General features: G+C 51.9%; 3 protein-coding genes across 3 annotated transcripts; 2 read left to right on the top strand and 1 right to left on the bottom strand.

Annotated features, from left to right (window-relative positions):
• Positions 1–1,115: 1,115 nt before the first annotated feature.
• Positions 1,116–2,195, top strand: BBA_00966 (enoyl reductase; the record flags this gene model as incomplete). Its single annotated transcript, XM_008596063.1, has 1 exon — positions 1,116–2,195. The coding sequence occupies one exon, from the start codon at positions 1,116–1,118 to the stop codon at positions 2,193–2,195; it is 1,080 nt and encodes a 359-aa protein (XP_008594285.1).
• Positions 2,196–3,150: 955 nt separating this feature from the next.
• On the top strand, positions 3,151–10,344 carry BBA_00967 (polyketide synthase; the record flags this gene model as incomplete). The annotated part of the gene is made up of 1 exon (XM_008596064.1): positions 3,151–10,344. The coding sequence occupies one exon, from the start codon at positions 3,151–3,153 to the stop codon at positions 10,342–10,344; it is 7,194 nt and encodes a 2,397-aa protein (XP_008594286.1).
• Positions 10,345–10,743: 399 nt separating this feature from the next.
• BBA_00968 (uncharacterized protein) lies at positions 10,744–11,187 on the bottom strand (the record flags this gene model as incomplete). Its single annotated transcript, XM_008596065.1, has 1 exon — positions 10,744–11,187. The coding sequence occupies one exon, from the start codon at positions 11,185–11,187 to the stop codon at positions 10,744–10,746; it is 444 nt and encodes a 147-aa protein (XP_008594287.1).
• Between the last annotated feature and the right edge of the window lie 1,428 nt (positions 11,188–12,615).

Here is a 12,615-nt window from a genome sequence, read left to right on the forward strand (position 1 = left end):
AAAAAAGTTAAAAAATAAAAAAATAAAAAAATAAAATAAATTAAAAATAAAAATAAAAATAAATTAAAAAAGACAAAATGGAAACTGTTTGGAATTACTGCTGAACATGTGGATGCGACGGAGTCTCCATGGTGTCGGGTAGTTTAGGCTTTCTAGACCTGATTGACCGACCTGACCTGTAACGTCGGAATGAACGGTGAAGGCAACACACGTTTATGCACATTTGCATGTAACAAACGCCGTTTTTTTTTTTTTTTTTTTTTTTTTATGATGTCATGATGCATAAACATTAGTCATGTATCTATTCTGACACCACACCTGTGCAGCTTTACTGGTACGCATTCTGCAGATTTCCCATTAACAATGCATCGGATTCTAGTTAGCTATCTGGTCAAGTCACAGCTTCAATTGACTAGCAGCTGTATTTCCATAATCGCTGTAACCCACCAGATGTTTGAGAGCCAACTTATAGCGAGTCAGTCAGTACTCTTTACAATGCCGCTCGATGAAGACTTTTCCAGTTTCCTGTTTTGTTTGGTTTGGCTGACTGCTCGCAAGTGCTCGGCCGGGACTAGGAAAAAGACGCCACGGTACGGCGTATGTATGTACTCATGAGATAACAATGATGGAAAAGCAGGAATAAAATAATAGCTGCTATAATTAGCCATTCAACTGTGTGTGGGCCTTTGCTAGTTCAGACAATTACTCGACGCAAACTGAAGCTCGTGCAGCTTGTGCACGGCCTGGAGCCTTTCCTGTTCAAGATGACACAACCTCGAATAACAGCTCAGAGATGCAGTGTTACCAAAACAAGGAGAAAGTAAATCTAAAGGACAGCACCTAGAGTTTTGCGCATCTCTCAGAGTTTCAAGTCGTCAGTTTGGCTTGACCTGGCCACTTATCTGTCTTGGATCCCCGTGCCGCCCTGATAGACTGGTAGACTGGCATCAAGGCACACTTTCCCAACGAAAAGCATTGCAAGAAACTATCGTGTAAGCTACTCATTCTCTCAATATTCCGCGCTTTCTTTTTTCTCTCTTTCTTTTTCCTCTTTCCACAAAAAAAAAAAATAATCATCCAACTCTCCATACATCTAGCCCATCAAGACTCCAGAGATGAGCACGCCGCCTAGCACACAGCGCGCCGTGGTTATTGGCGCCCAAGATGGCAGCGTCGAGGTGACGGCCAATTCAGAGCTTCCCGAGCTGGAGCCTGACGCAGTCTTGATCAAGGTCGAGGCTGTCGCTCTCAACCCAGTCGACTCCAAGATGCTGCACGGCTTTCTCGAGCCCGGCTGCGTGCTTGGCCTCGACTTTGCCGGCACAGTCGTTGCTGTCGGGCCGGATCAGCCCGCCTGGCGGCAGCTGCAGCCCGGAGACCGCGTCTTTGGCTGCACTGACGGCTCTGACCGGCGCAGGCCCCGTGTAGGTGCCTTTAGCCAGTTCACAGCCTGTCGCGGGGCGATCCTCATCAAGATGCCCAGCCAAATGCCCTTTGCCGAGGCCGCCGCCATGGGAAATGCCATCTTCTCTGCCGGCTTTGCCCTATTTCACTCGCTTCAACTGCCTGGCTCGCTGACCAAGAAGGCGGAACAGTCTCGCTGGGTCTTGATTTACGGCGGCGCAACAGCGACGGGCACCATGGCACTGCAGTTTCTTCGCCGCGCTGGGCACAAGCCTATTGCCGTGTGCTCGGCTAAGCATTTCGACCTGGCCAAGGAGTACGGTGCGGAAGCTGCATTTGACTATCATTCCGAGACTCATGTTGAGGACATTCGCAAACTTACCAATAACGCGCTCAGTTTTGCGTTTGACTGTGTCACGACGCCTTCCAGCGTCATGGCCTGTGGAGAGGCCATGGGGAGACTTGGCGGCCGCTACACGGCATTAGATCCGTTTGATGCTTCGCTGATCAGGCGCAAGGCAGTCAAGTCGGACTGGGTCTTGACGATTACGCTCATGGGACGAGGCTGTGTGTGGCCGAAACCATTCTACTGCGAACCAGACGCAGCTCTACTGAAATGGGGAATAGAGTTGGCAGAGTTGGCAGAAAGCGTATTGGCTGAAGCTGTAGACAATCTCAAACCGCATCCAATACGCATCATGGAGGGGGGGCTCGAGGCAATTCCAAGTGGAATTGACGCCATTAGACAAGGCCAGGTTCGAGGGTTCAAGTTGGTCTATCCGCTTGAGTGATGTGGTCATGTACATGTACGACTGGCTTGGCATGCTCTGTACTGGCCGCTTGTTACTACTAATTTAGAGCCAGAATTATTTTAATATATAGGTGCTTGAAAAGACTGATTCTCATTCGTCTTGGGACGAATTGGTATCAGTAAGCATAGAAAATCTCGATGCTACAAGCTGCAAGCTGCGTATTAGTCGCTCGTGATAATTCTCATTTTTTTGGCTTTACATGCTTTGGGTGAGCCCGCACCGTAATAACGGGGCGACGACAGCTGAGCTACCTTGTAATGAGAGACTCAAGCATCCAGGTCTTCCCGAGATTCGCCTACCGTCGAGTGCCAACGGCAAAAGACTCGGTACCACGCGTGCACTGTTCACATTACAGCCTTACGATGAATCTCCACCGAGACAATTCGTGTTTGTGACAAAAAGACGCTGCAGGAATAGATGGGCCCAATGTCTTAGTTTCGGAACTATAAGCTGACAAGCCGCATCGCATCCACCGTCGCACTGACATGGCGGGTGACGGCGTAACGCTGATGAAATGCATGGCCCCCTGCTTCACTGCCCGCTGGAGGTGTGTCCCCATCAACGGTGTTGACTGACATCAAGTATACAGTTTGTTTCAGGTAGCATCGATAGTTGATTCCCACTTACCACCTGCTAGTGAGAGGCGTCATAAGTTGGGTACTCTTTGTAACCTAACAGGATGTGGTGTGGGAGATGTAACTCTGACAACAAGAACCGTTTACAAGCAACCAACTCTATACTTAACCCGCCAAGCGATCTCATTCTTTTCCAGACAAGGCAATACACAACATACTCCCCTAATTCTTTTTACTCTCTAATTCTTTTCACACTTGGCCCTCGAATCATACTTACTTGGCGTGAAATATTCTCTTCCCATTATTCATCTTTATTACTTGGCGTAAACTCTCTTCAAGACGGGCCTTGAACAGAGAGCATGGAGCCAATCGCCATTGTCGGCAGTGCGTGTCGGTTCCCTGGAGATGCAACCTCTCCTTCCAAGCTCTGGGACTTGTTGAGGTCTCCCCGTGATCTGTCACAAGACATTGAACGCTTCAATGCCAAGGGATTCTACCACGAGAATGGCCATCACCATGGAGCAACCAATGTGGTTGCGGCCTACATGCTGGAAGGCGATCCCATGCAATTCGACCCCCAATTCTTCAATATTCAGCCAGGAGAAGCCGAATCTATGGATCCACAACATCGTCTGTTGCTGGAGACTACCTATGAAGGTTTAGAAACGGCCGGAATCCCCATTGAAACGCTGCGCGGCTCCGACACAAGCGCCTTTATTGGTGTCATGAGCACAGACTACACCACCATGGTCTTCTTTGACAGCGAGTGCACGCCCACGTACTCGGCCACGGGAACATCCAGAGCCGTCTTGTCCAACAGGCTTTCTCACGCGTTTGACTGGCACGGCGCATCCATGACGATAGACACGGCGTGCTCGTCGAGTCTTGTCGCCATCCACCTCGCCGTGCAGGAGCTGCGTGCCGGGAGCTCACGGGTCGCCGTGGCTGGCGGAACAAACTTGATCCTGTCAGCTGATCCCTTCATCTCCGAGACAAACTTGGACATGCTCTCGCCGCAAGGAAAATGCCACATGTGGGACGCACGCGCAAACGGCTACGCTCGCGGCGAGGGCATCGGAGTCGTTGTGCTCAAGACGTTGCGTGATGCGCTCGCTGACGGTGACCACATTGAATCCATCATCCGCGAAACAGGCGTCAACCAGGACGGTCACACGCCGGGCATCACTATGCCTAATCCCCAAGCGCAGACCAAACTCATCAGAGACGTGTATGCGCGCGCGGGGCTCGACATCAGCAAGGAAGAGGACCGGTGCCAGTATTTTGAGGCGCACGGCACTGGCACAAAGGCTGGCGACGCCGTCGAATCAAAGGCCATCCACGACGCATTCTTCCCCGATAGAGATGGCGACGAGAAGCTCCAACCGCTCTATGTTGGCTCCATCAAGACTATAATAGGCCACACGGAAGGAACTGCGGGTGTGGCAGGCGTCATGCGCGCGTCTCTGGCGATTCAGAACCGAACGATACCCCCCAATCTTCATTTCCAAACACTCAACCCGGCTATTGAACCATACTACGGTAATTTGCAAATCCCTACCGAGGCAGTTCCTTGGCCGAGCCTGAATGGCGGCGTACGCCGAGCCAGTGTCAACAGCTTTGGCTTTGGAGGAGCAAACTCGCATGTCATCATCGAAAGCTATTCACCCAGCAGCCATGATGAAGCACAATTCGATTCTTTGCAGAGTTCCAGTGCTTCAGCCTCTTCCGTCATTTCTCTGGCCTCGAGTACCTCGTCCATTCCCAGTATTTCATCAATTGCCAGTACCTCACCCAACGTTCTTCCACTTTTGCTATCAGCGTCGTCTGAAAAGACCCTGCGCAAGCTTGTACAGCATTATATCGCTCATATTCGTCAGAATCCCGATGTTGACCTGGCAAGCTTGGCTTGGACACTGTTCAAGAGCAAAAGCGCCCTCAACATCAGGTTGGCTGTTCCTGCGCCATCGCCAGAAGCAGTGACGGCAACATTGGAGACTATACTAAGCCAGCCGAGCGGCGACGCAAAAAGCCCCATTACTCGCGTCACCTCTCAGCAAAAGCCCCTCATGGCCGTCTTTACCGGCCAAGGCGCGCAATGGGCCACCATGGGCCGCCAGCTTATACGGAGTTCAAAGCAGGCAGAGGCAACAGTCGACCGCCTAGACTCTGTCCTTGCTGCTTTGCCAGATTCCTATCGACCAAAGTGGTCCCTCAAGGACCAACTATTGGCGGACAAGAGCGAGTCTCGCATCGAGGAAAGCATCGTCTCGCAGCCGCTATGCACTGTTGTACAAGTCATTGTCGTCGACTTGATTCGTAGTGCCGGCATCGATTTTGACGGAGTAGTCGGGCACTCTAGCGGCGAGATTGCAGCCGCATACGCGGCAGGTTTCATCAGTTCCGACGACGCCGTCAAGATTGCCTATACGCGAGGTCTATGTGCTCACCTGGCCCAAGGTCGCCAAGGCGAGAAGGGCGGCATGATTGCGGCTGCCATGACGCACCCAGATGCAAAGGATCTGTGCGAGAACGAGGCGGTGCTGGATCGCATCTCTGTGGCGGCCTACAACTCACCGACGAGCGTCACGCTTTCCGGAGACGGGGATGTCATTGATCAAGTGGCCGTTGTTTTGGACGACGAAGAAAAGTTTAACCGCATCCTCCGGGTGCAAACAGCCTACCACTCGCACCACATGAAGCCGTGTGTCAGTCTGTACCGCGAAGCGCTGGCCGCTTGCAATATCAACATTCTCAGCCCGACTAGACCTTGCCCATGGTTTTCGTCCGTATACGGCGGCAGTCAAGTGGTTGCTTCAGACGAGTTAAAGTGCGAGTATTGGATCAAGAACATGGTTCAACCCGTCTTATTCTCCGAAGCCGTCTCAGCCGCCTCTCGCGCATGGCCGCAGGATACACCCGCCGCTTGGGCCGAGATTGGTCCACACGCTGCACTCAAATCTCCAGTACTGGAGACTCTCAAAAGCCTAGGTCAGAACAAGGTAGCCTACTCTGGTACCTTGAGTCGCTCAGCGGATGACGTCGATATGCTGGCGTCTTTTCTGGGATGGTTGTGGTCAGTCTCTGCCCAGACTAGTCTGGACCTGAACCGGTACGCAGCCCAGTTTTCTCAAAGCAATCTGATTACTCTTCGAGATCTTCCATCATACCCCTGGGATCATGATCATTCCTACGAGTTCGAATCCCGCAGGTCTCGTGCACATCGATTCAGAGAGACACCCGGCCATGCCCTTCTTGGCGTCCGGGCCGATACTTGTGGTGACAACGAGTATCGCTGGGAGAACTATTTGTCAAGCGAAGAGCTTCCATGGCTCACAGGTCACAATATCCAAGGCCAGATGGTGGTTCCCGCGGCCATGTTCCTCGTCATGGCGTCCGAGGCGGCTACCATAGCTGCAGCTTCCATGGGTTTCCAGGGACGGCTCACCGAATTACACGACTCGGTGATACATCGTGGTTTGGCCTTGGACGACGAGAGAGCGGTTGAAACTTTGTTCTATCTCTCTGATGTGAAAATCACATCGTCCCCGGACCAAGGGTCGATTCTCTCGGCCAACTACTACTGCGATGCTGCCATTACCAAGTCGTCCAATCGTCTCACCAGCATTGCCAGCGGCAAGATTAAGCTATTCATCGGTGACCACGTGTCACAGATGCTTCCAGCACTGCCTCAATACCACGGCAAACTAGACGAAATTGATGTCGAGAGCTTCTATGACAACCTGCGCGCCATTGGCTACAACTACAGCGACGCGTTTCGCGGCATCGCTTCCCTCAAGAGGACCACCAATCTGGCCACTGGCACCATTGCGGTAGGGAGCTCGATCCAGCCATCTGCATCAGAGAGCTGGCTGCCAGTTCACCCAGCAGTGCTCGACGTTTCCTTTCAGGCCCTCTTTGCCGCTCTCAGCTATCCCGGCGACGGAGGCCTCCAGACACTGCAAGTTCCCACCACGATTAAGCGACTCACGATAAACTCGTCAGCTCTCTCCGAGTCTACATCTACAAATGATCTGACCTTTAAAGCCTCATCATATGTGCTGGACAGGAGGACAATCTGTGGTGATATTGAAGTTGGAAATGCCGGCACCGGTCTCGCAACATTTCGCGTCCAAGGTTTGACTGTTTCGCCTGTTTCGCCGCTCACCGCGCAAGATGACAAGCAAATGTTTGCCGACATGGTACTTTGCTCTGCAAATCCAAACACTGCACTGCTTCCCAAGCTGTCTGAGGAGGTAAATTTGGATACATTGACCGCATCGCCTGTGAATGGGACCGCTGCGCTGCAGGGTGATTCTCAGCTCAACGGGCAGACGGTGGACAAGAATGCTTCTACTACTTCTTTCGCAAATCAAATTCTGGCCAGTCTTCTCAAACAGATCACGGATCGATACCCAAAGGCCCGTATACTGGAAAGAACGTCTGGCAATGCAACCGAAATTCTCGATGCATTCAAAGCGGCCGGTGGCAGGCCGTCGCTGTACGTGCTGGATGGTATCGACGAAGCAGTCTTTACAGAATTATCTGACTCACGAGAGGATGCTTCTTCTCTAAGACGAGTTTCACTGCAGCTAGAAAACTCTGATTTCGTGGAGAAGAATACTGGCCAAGAGTACGATGTGGTGATATTGCGCGGCGGCCATTCGCTAGAGAAGGAGACGCTGAAAAATGTGCGACACCTGATCCGACCTGGAGGCTATCTACTCTTCGTTGATCAACAGAATGCCCAAGCCTCGACCGGTCCCACGGAAACCTTGGAGACATGGCACAGCAGACTTGTCGAGGCCGGGTTTGCAGGCATCGACGCTCAGAGCCGTACAATGGTTGGCTCATCCTCCATCATGGCTACCATGGCAACCGATGATGCCGTCAATGCGCTTCGGCAGCCGATGCTATCATCTGGCTCCAAGATAGCCAAGTTGCTCATCATTGGCGGTGACAGTGCTGTCACAAGCGATTTGATCAGCCAATTGCAGGGTCTACTGGCACCCTTTTGCGACGAAATCAGCACAGTCAAGAGTCTTGCTCATTTGGATACGTCCGATCTGACAGACAAGCCATTTGTTCTCAGTCTGACCGAGCTCGACTACGACTTTTTTCGCTCCTTGACCGAAAAGACGTTTGTCAAGCTGCAGGAGCTAACCACCCACTCCAATCGACTCATTTGGGTGGTTTCTGGTACGCAAGGAGGCAATCCTTATGCCAACATGATCAAGGGAACCCTTCGTTGTCTCATCGAGGAATGTTCTCACCTTGTCACTCAGATATTGGACATTGAAGGCGACGTTCCCGGCGCCTTTCCATTCATAGCTGAAGCCGTGGTAGGACTGCATCGTCTTCACTCCATCAAGAAGCCCGACCACTTGCTCTGGTCCCACGAGCCGGAGCTGCATCTACGAAAGGGACAACCGCTCATCTCGCGCTACCTGCCCAACAAGGACTTGGACTCGGGTTACAACTCTCTTCGGCGTCACGTGCAAGTTGACCTGACTTCAAAGACGGGGCTTCTTCAACTGTCTGCGGCCGAGTCGTCGCTTTCACTCGAGAAATTGCGTGTCACGGCTCCATCTTCGTTGCAGTCGACAAAGAAGGAACTCACGACTGAGGTTGCTGTTGACTACTCTCTATCTGTATGCGTACATATTCCGACACTAGGATACTTGTATCCGGTGACTGGAGTGGACGTCCAGACTGGCCGCATCGTTGCCGCATTGAGTACTGAAAACAGGTCTCGAGTTTCGGCTCATAAAGCGTCATTGGTGCCTATTTCCGGGCTTTCGGAGCAGCAAGAGAGATTGCTCCCCGAGAAGCTACGTGATGTCTTCCGCGCCTCTACAATCATTCAGCGCTGCCCCCCATTCACGAGCGTGGTCGTTCACGAAGCACCAGACATGCTGGCGCAGATACTTGCTGACGAGGCGAGAAAAGCAGAAGTGCGACTCATCTTTACAAGCAGTGACGCGTCCCGATGCGAGAACCGCTTGGATCAGGAGTGGAAGCATATTGCTCGCCATGGCTCGACTCGTCAGCTCAACGAGATTGTGCAGCCAGATACGCTGCTGTGCGTAGACTGTACTGAGACTGGTTCCAGCAACGGACTCGCCTTTATGGAACTTGAGATCCCCTCCGGCATAGCACTTCTGACCGCTAAAGACTTTTTCCGAGCTCAGAGTTACAAATTTGGCAAAGTTGACGACGACCGCACGTTCCAGATTCTACAGGCCGCCGTCGACAAAGCTGCTTCTTTGGTAGCAGAAGAGACCAACAACCTGACTGACAGCACAATCCAGGTTCAGGATCTGCCGCAAGAATTTGCGTTTGGTGTCCCAGCAAAGACGATTGCTTGGACCAGCAATCTCCCTGTACGCGCCACTATACTTCCCGCGCTAGAGGAATGCCACTTCCGTCCGGACAGGACATATTTCCTCGTCGGGATGGCAGGCAGTTTGGGTCTGTCTACAGTCTCCTACATGATTTCACGAGGAGCGAGGTATTTTGCATTGTCCAGTCGCAATCCACAGGTTGATTCGGCGTGGATTGCGGCAAAGAAGACAAAGTTCGGCGCCGTTGTCAACACATTTGCGCTCGACGTAACGGACAAGAGTGCTATTGAAAAGACAATTGCAACCATTAATGAAACCATGCCCCCAATTGCGGGAGTAGCAAATGGCGCCTTGGTCATGGAAGATAGCCTCTTTATGGATCTTTCATTTGAACAGATGATGAGAGCCCTTGGGCCCAAGGTGGACGGCAGCCGATATCTCGATGAGCTCTTTGCTCAAGACAGCCTAGACTTCTTCATCCTCTACTCCTCGCTCGTCAGCATCGCCGGAAACACGGGACAGATTGCCTATGCCGTGGCCAACAGCTTCATGGTGGGCCTGGCTCATCATCGCCGCCGACGTGGACTGGCAGCTTCCGTCATCAATCTCACCGGCGTCAGCGGCGTCGGATTCATTACACGGACGGGACACAATATCCTCGAGCGCAGCAAGGCTCTAGGCTACGACATTATATCCGAGAATGACTATTGCTACATTTTCGCAGAGGCCGTCTTGGCCAGCCCGAGCACCTCGCCTCAGGGGCCCGAAGTGTCGTCGAGTCTGCGCTACGTGGACGTGGCCAACGACAAGGTCGTGCCGCCGTGGGCATACGACGCCAAGTTTGGACACTACCTGCTCGACCGCTCCGCCCCTGCGTCCAATGACGCGTCAGACGAGGCTTCGGAGAGCAGTGGACGGTTGAGCCTAGCCGCGCTGCGATCTGCACCACCGGCCGAGTGTTTTGATGCAATCTTGCATGCTTTCCAGATTCTCGTGCAAAAGCTGCTGCGACTGCCAGCTGGAGATCACATCCCGCCCGAGTCTTCAGTGCTTGACCTGGGAGTCGACTCACTTGTGGCTGTCAAGATGCGTCAGTGGTTTTTGAAGGAACTGCAGGTCAATGTGCCAGTCATGAAACTCATTGGAGGTGCTACCATTTCGGAAGTGGTGTGGTCAGTTGTGAATCAGGTCTCGCCACCAGAAGATAAATAAAGTTGGGGGGGGGGGGGGGTTGCATCAATAGTAGAGGGTAGTTTTAGAACCTATACCTCAAAAGTGCCACTCGCGAGAAACCGCCAGCGTGCGCTTTAGAACGACATGAATTGAAAAAGTCTTAAAAAGGATGTTTTAGCATCTATTATACATATCAAACGAGCTTAGTTAATAGTACAAATAGCCATAGCCACCTTCAAATCCACTACCTATGAGATCACAGACAGCCGTGCAAGTACGATTGGACTCATCTACATATAACTTGACATGTAATCGAACTTTCAATTTGGTATTAATACTTTAGCTATCTGGCCCAACACACACAATCAAGCAATTTCTTTCAAGAACACGTTGCGACTTGCGAATCTCGGACTCTCACTGACGCGGCTCGACAGACGGCTAAATACCCCTGGCCATGACCTCCGCCTGCTCCTTGCAGCCGAGCGTCTTCCTAAAAACCCTGATGCCCTCCTCCACGGCCTCTTCATATCGAGGAGGCGTGACCTTGAATCCGGCCTTGAGCACCTTTCTGCCCTCTTCGATGGCCTTGTCCACATTGTTTGCACTGCAGTCAATCTGCTCGCCCTCCGGCACGGGTTCGGGCTCGGGGGGAGCCGGGCCGCAACCAATCTCGTGTTTGAAGGCGGCGGTGCCGGCTTTGAGGGCGTCTTCCATGCGGGGAGTGTCGGGCAGCATGGGCCGGACGGCCAAGAGCCCCGCTTGGATGGCAAGATCTGCAGCCACACAGTCGACCCCGATGGGTGGGAGGATATCATCAAGTCCAGGTACAACAGCAGCGAGGCTGCCGGCGAAAAGTGTGGTCAAGATGAGGAGAGACTTCATGATTGTTGATAGGTCAAGGGTTGTTGTAGATTTGAGTGTATGCAGTTAAATATTGAAAGCGTTGAAGAAGGTGGAGAGAGACTGGGCTACCCGGGTCAATTATATACGTGAGAACGGGGGAATCACCTTCAAGCAGCTGAATGCTTTGTCTCATTCGTGACACTTTTCCAAGCACAGTGTTGCTCTGCCGAAAGGTGTAAAGTTGTCCATCAACTTCCAAAAGAGACAAAAGGCGCCTACTCCTATCACCTTGCCTTAGCGCTGTTGTGAGCGAGTTCAGTATCTTGAGTTTCAGACTGGTCATATATGATAATTTACACGGAACTGAAACAAATTTATCCATTCATGCCTTCTCTAGGTAGCCATATCCCTTCCAATTCTTTCCCCTCGTGCCCTGTCTACACCCGTACCTAGACACGGCGGTATACGAATATGTCACCGACCCTTAGGGCAAGCTGAAGAAATGTCTCTCGCATCAAACTCTGCCACCAGTAGGAGGTGTTTCCGCCTGAAATATTTTGATATATGAATATATGATATACTTTTTTGCGGCGTGTCTGAGTCCAAGTCTTTCCTTGAGGGTGACGAGTCATTGTGCGTCGGCTTACACACGCTGCACGAACAGTATCTGCCGAAGAAGATATGATATACGATACTGCGCTTATCATGCCGAATTTTGCAGAGTCATTCTGATAATGGGCAGAAGAAAGTGCGGGGGGCTCCATGTCCAGCTGCCAGGGAATAGAAGCGGTCTACCGCGCCGCTGGTCGGCGTGCGCGTTGCTTTGGGCTGAACTTTTGGCCGCAAGACAGTTGATTCATCTTTGGGACGAATCATACTCGGTTGAATCGGCTTAATCAATGCGAAGAGGTATCCCAGCTGAGTCTCACTTGTCTTGGATGTGGGACATTGGTCACAAGGCTAATGAAGGCAGTGCTGCTCAGTAGAGGTTGTGTTGGAATCATGAATCGCCTCTCATCGTGTACTGCCCTCGATTAGTTCGCCGAGATTGGCTGGGCACTACGAGTATATGTACGGCTTGCTTGCAAGTGTTAGCCCCTCGGTGTGACGTCAAATGGACTGCACAAGCGAAAGTGATTTCAACTATGAGTACGCAATTAGTCAATCATATACCTTGACGTGCGGAAAATAGTTTATGCATCGACTTGAACTGGTCTCTTAAAAACGGCGCATTATACGCGGCAGTAATCCGTATCCGTACAACAAATACCGACCGGGCTAGTTGGCCACATCATACTGACACACGCCTGGTCCAAGACACACATGGCTGGCGCAGTCAAGCCTCATTTGACCACACCAGAGACATTTCGCCAACGGTTGTCGATTGCATGATTCCATCTCTGCTGTTCTCCATTATTACTGCCGGCATTGTTTCAGTCTCTTTCAGCATCCACTCACTGCCCGCCA

Source organism: Beauveria bassiana (genome assembly GCF_000280675.1).
Source record: "Beauveria bassiana ARSEF 2860 unplaced genomic scaffold BBA_S00002, whole genome shotgun sequence".
NCBI lineage: Eukaryota > Fungi > Ascomycota > Sordariomycetes > Hypocreales > Cordycipitaceae > Beauveria > Beauveria bassiana.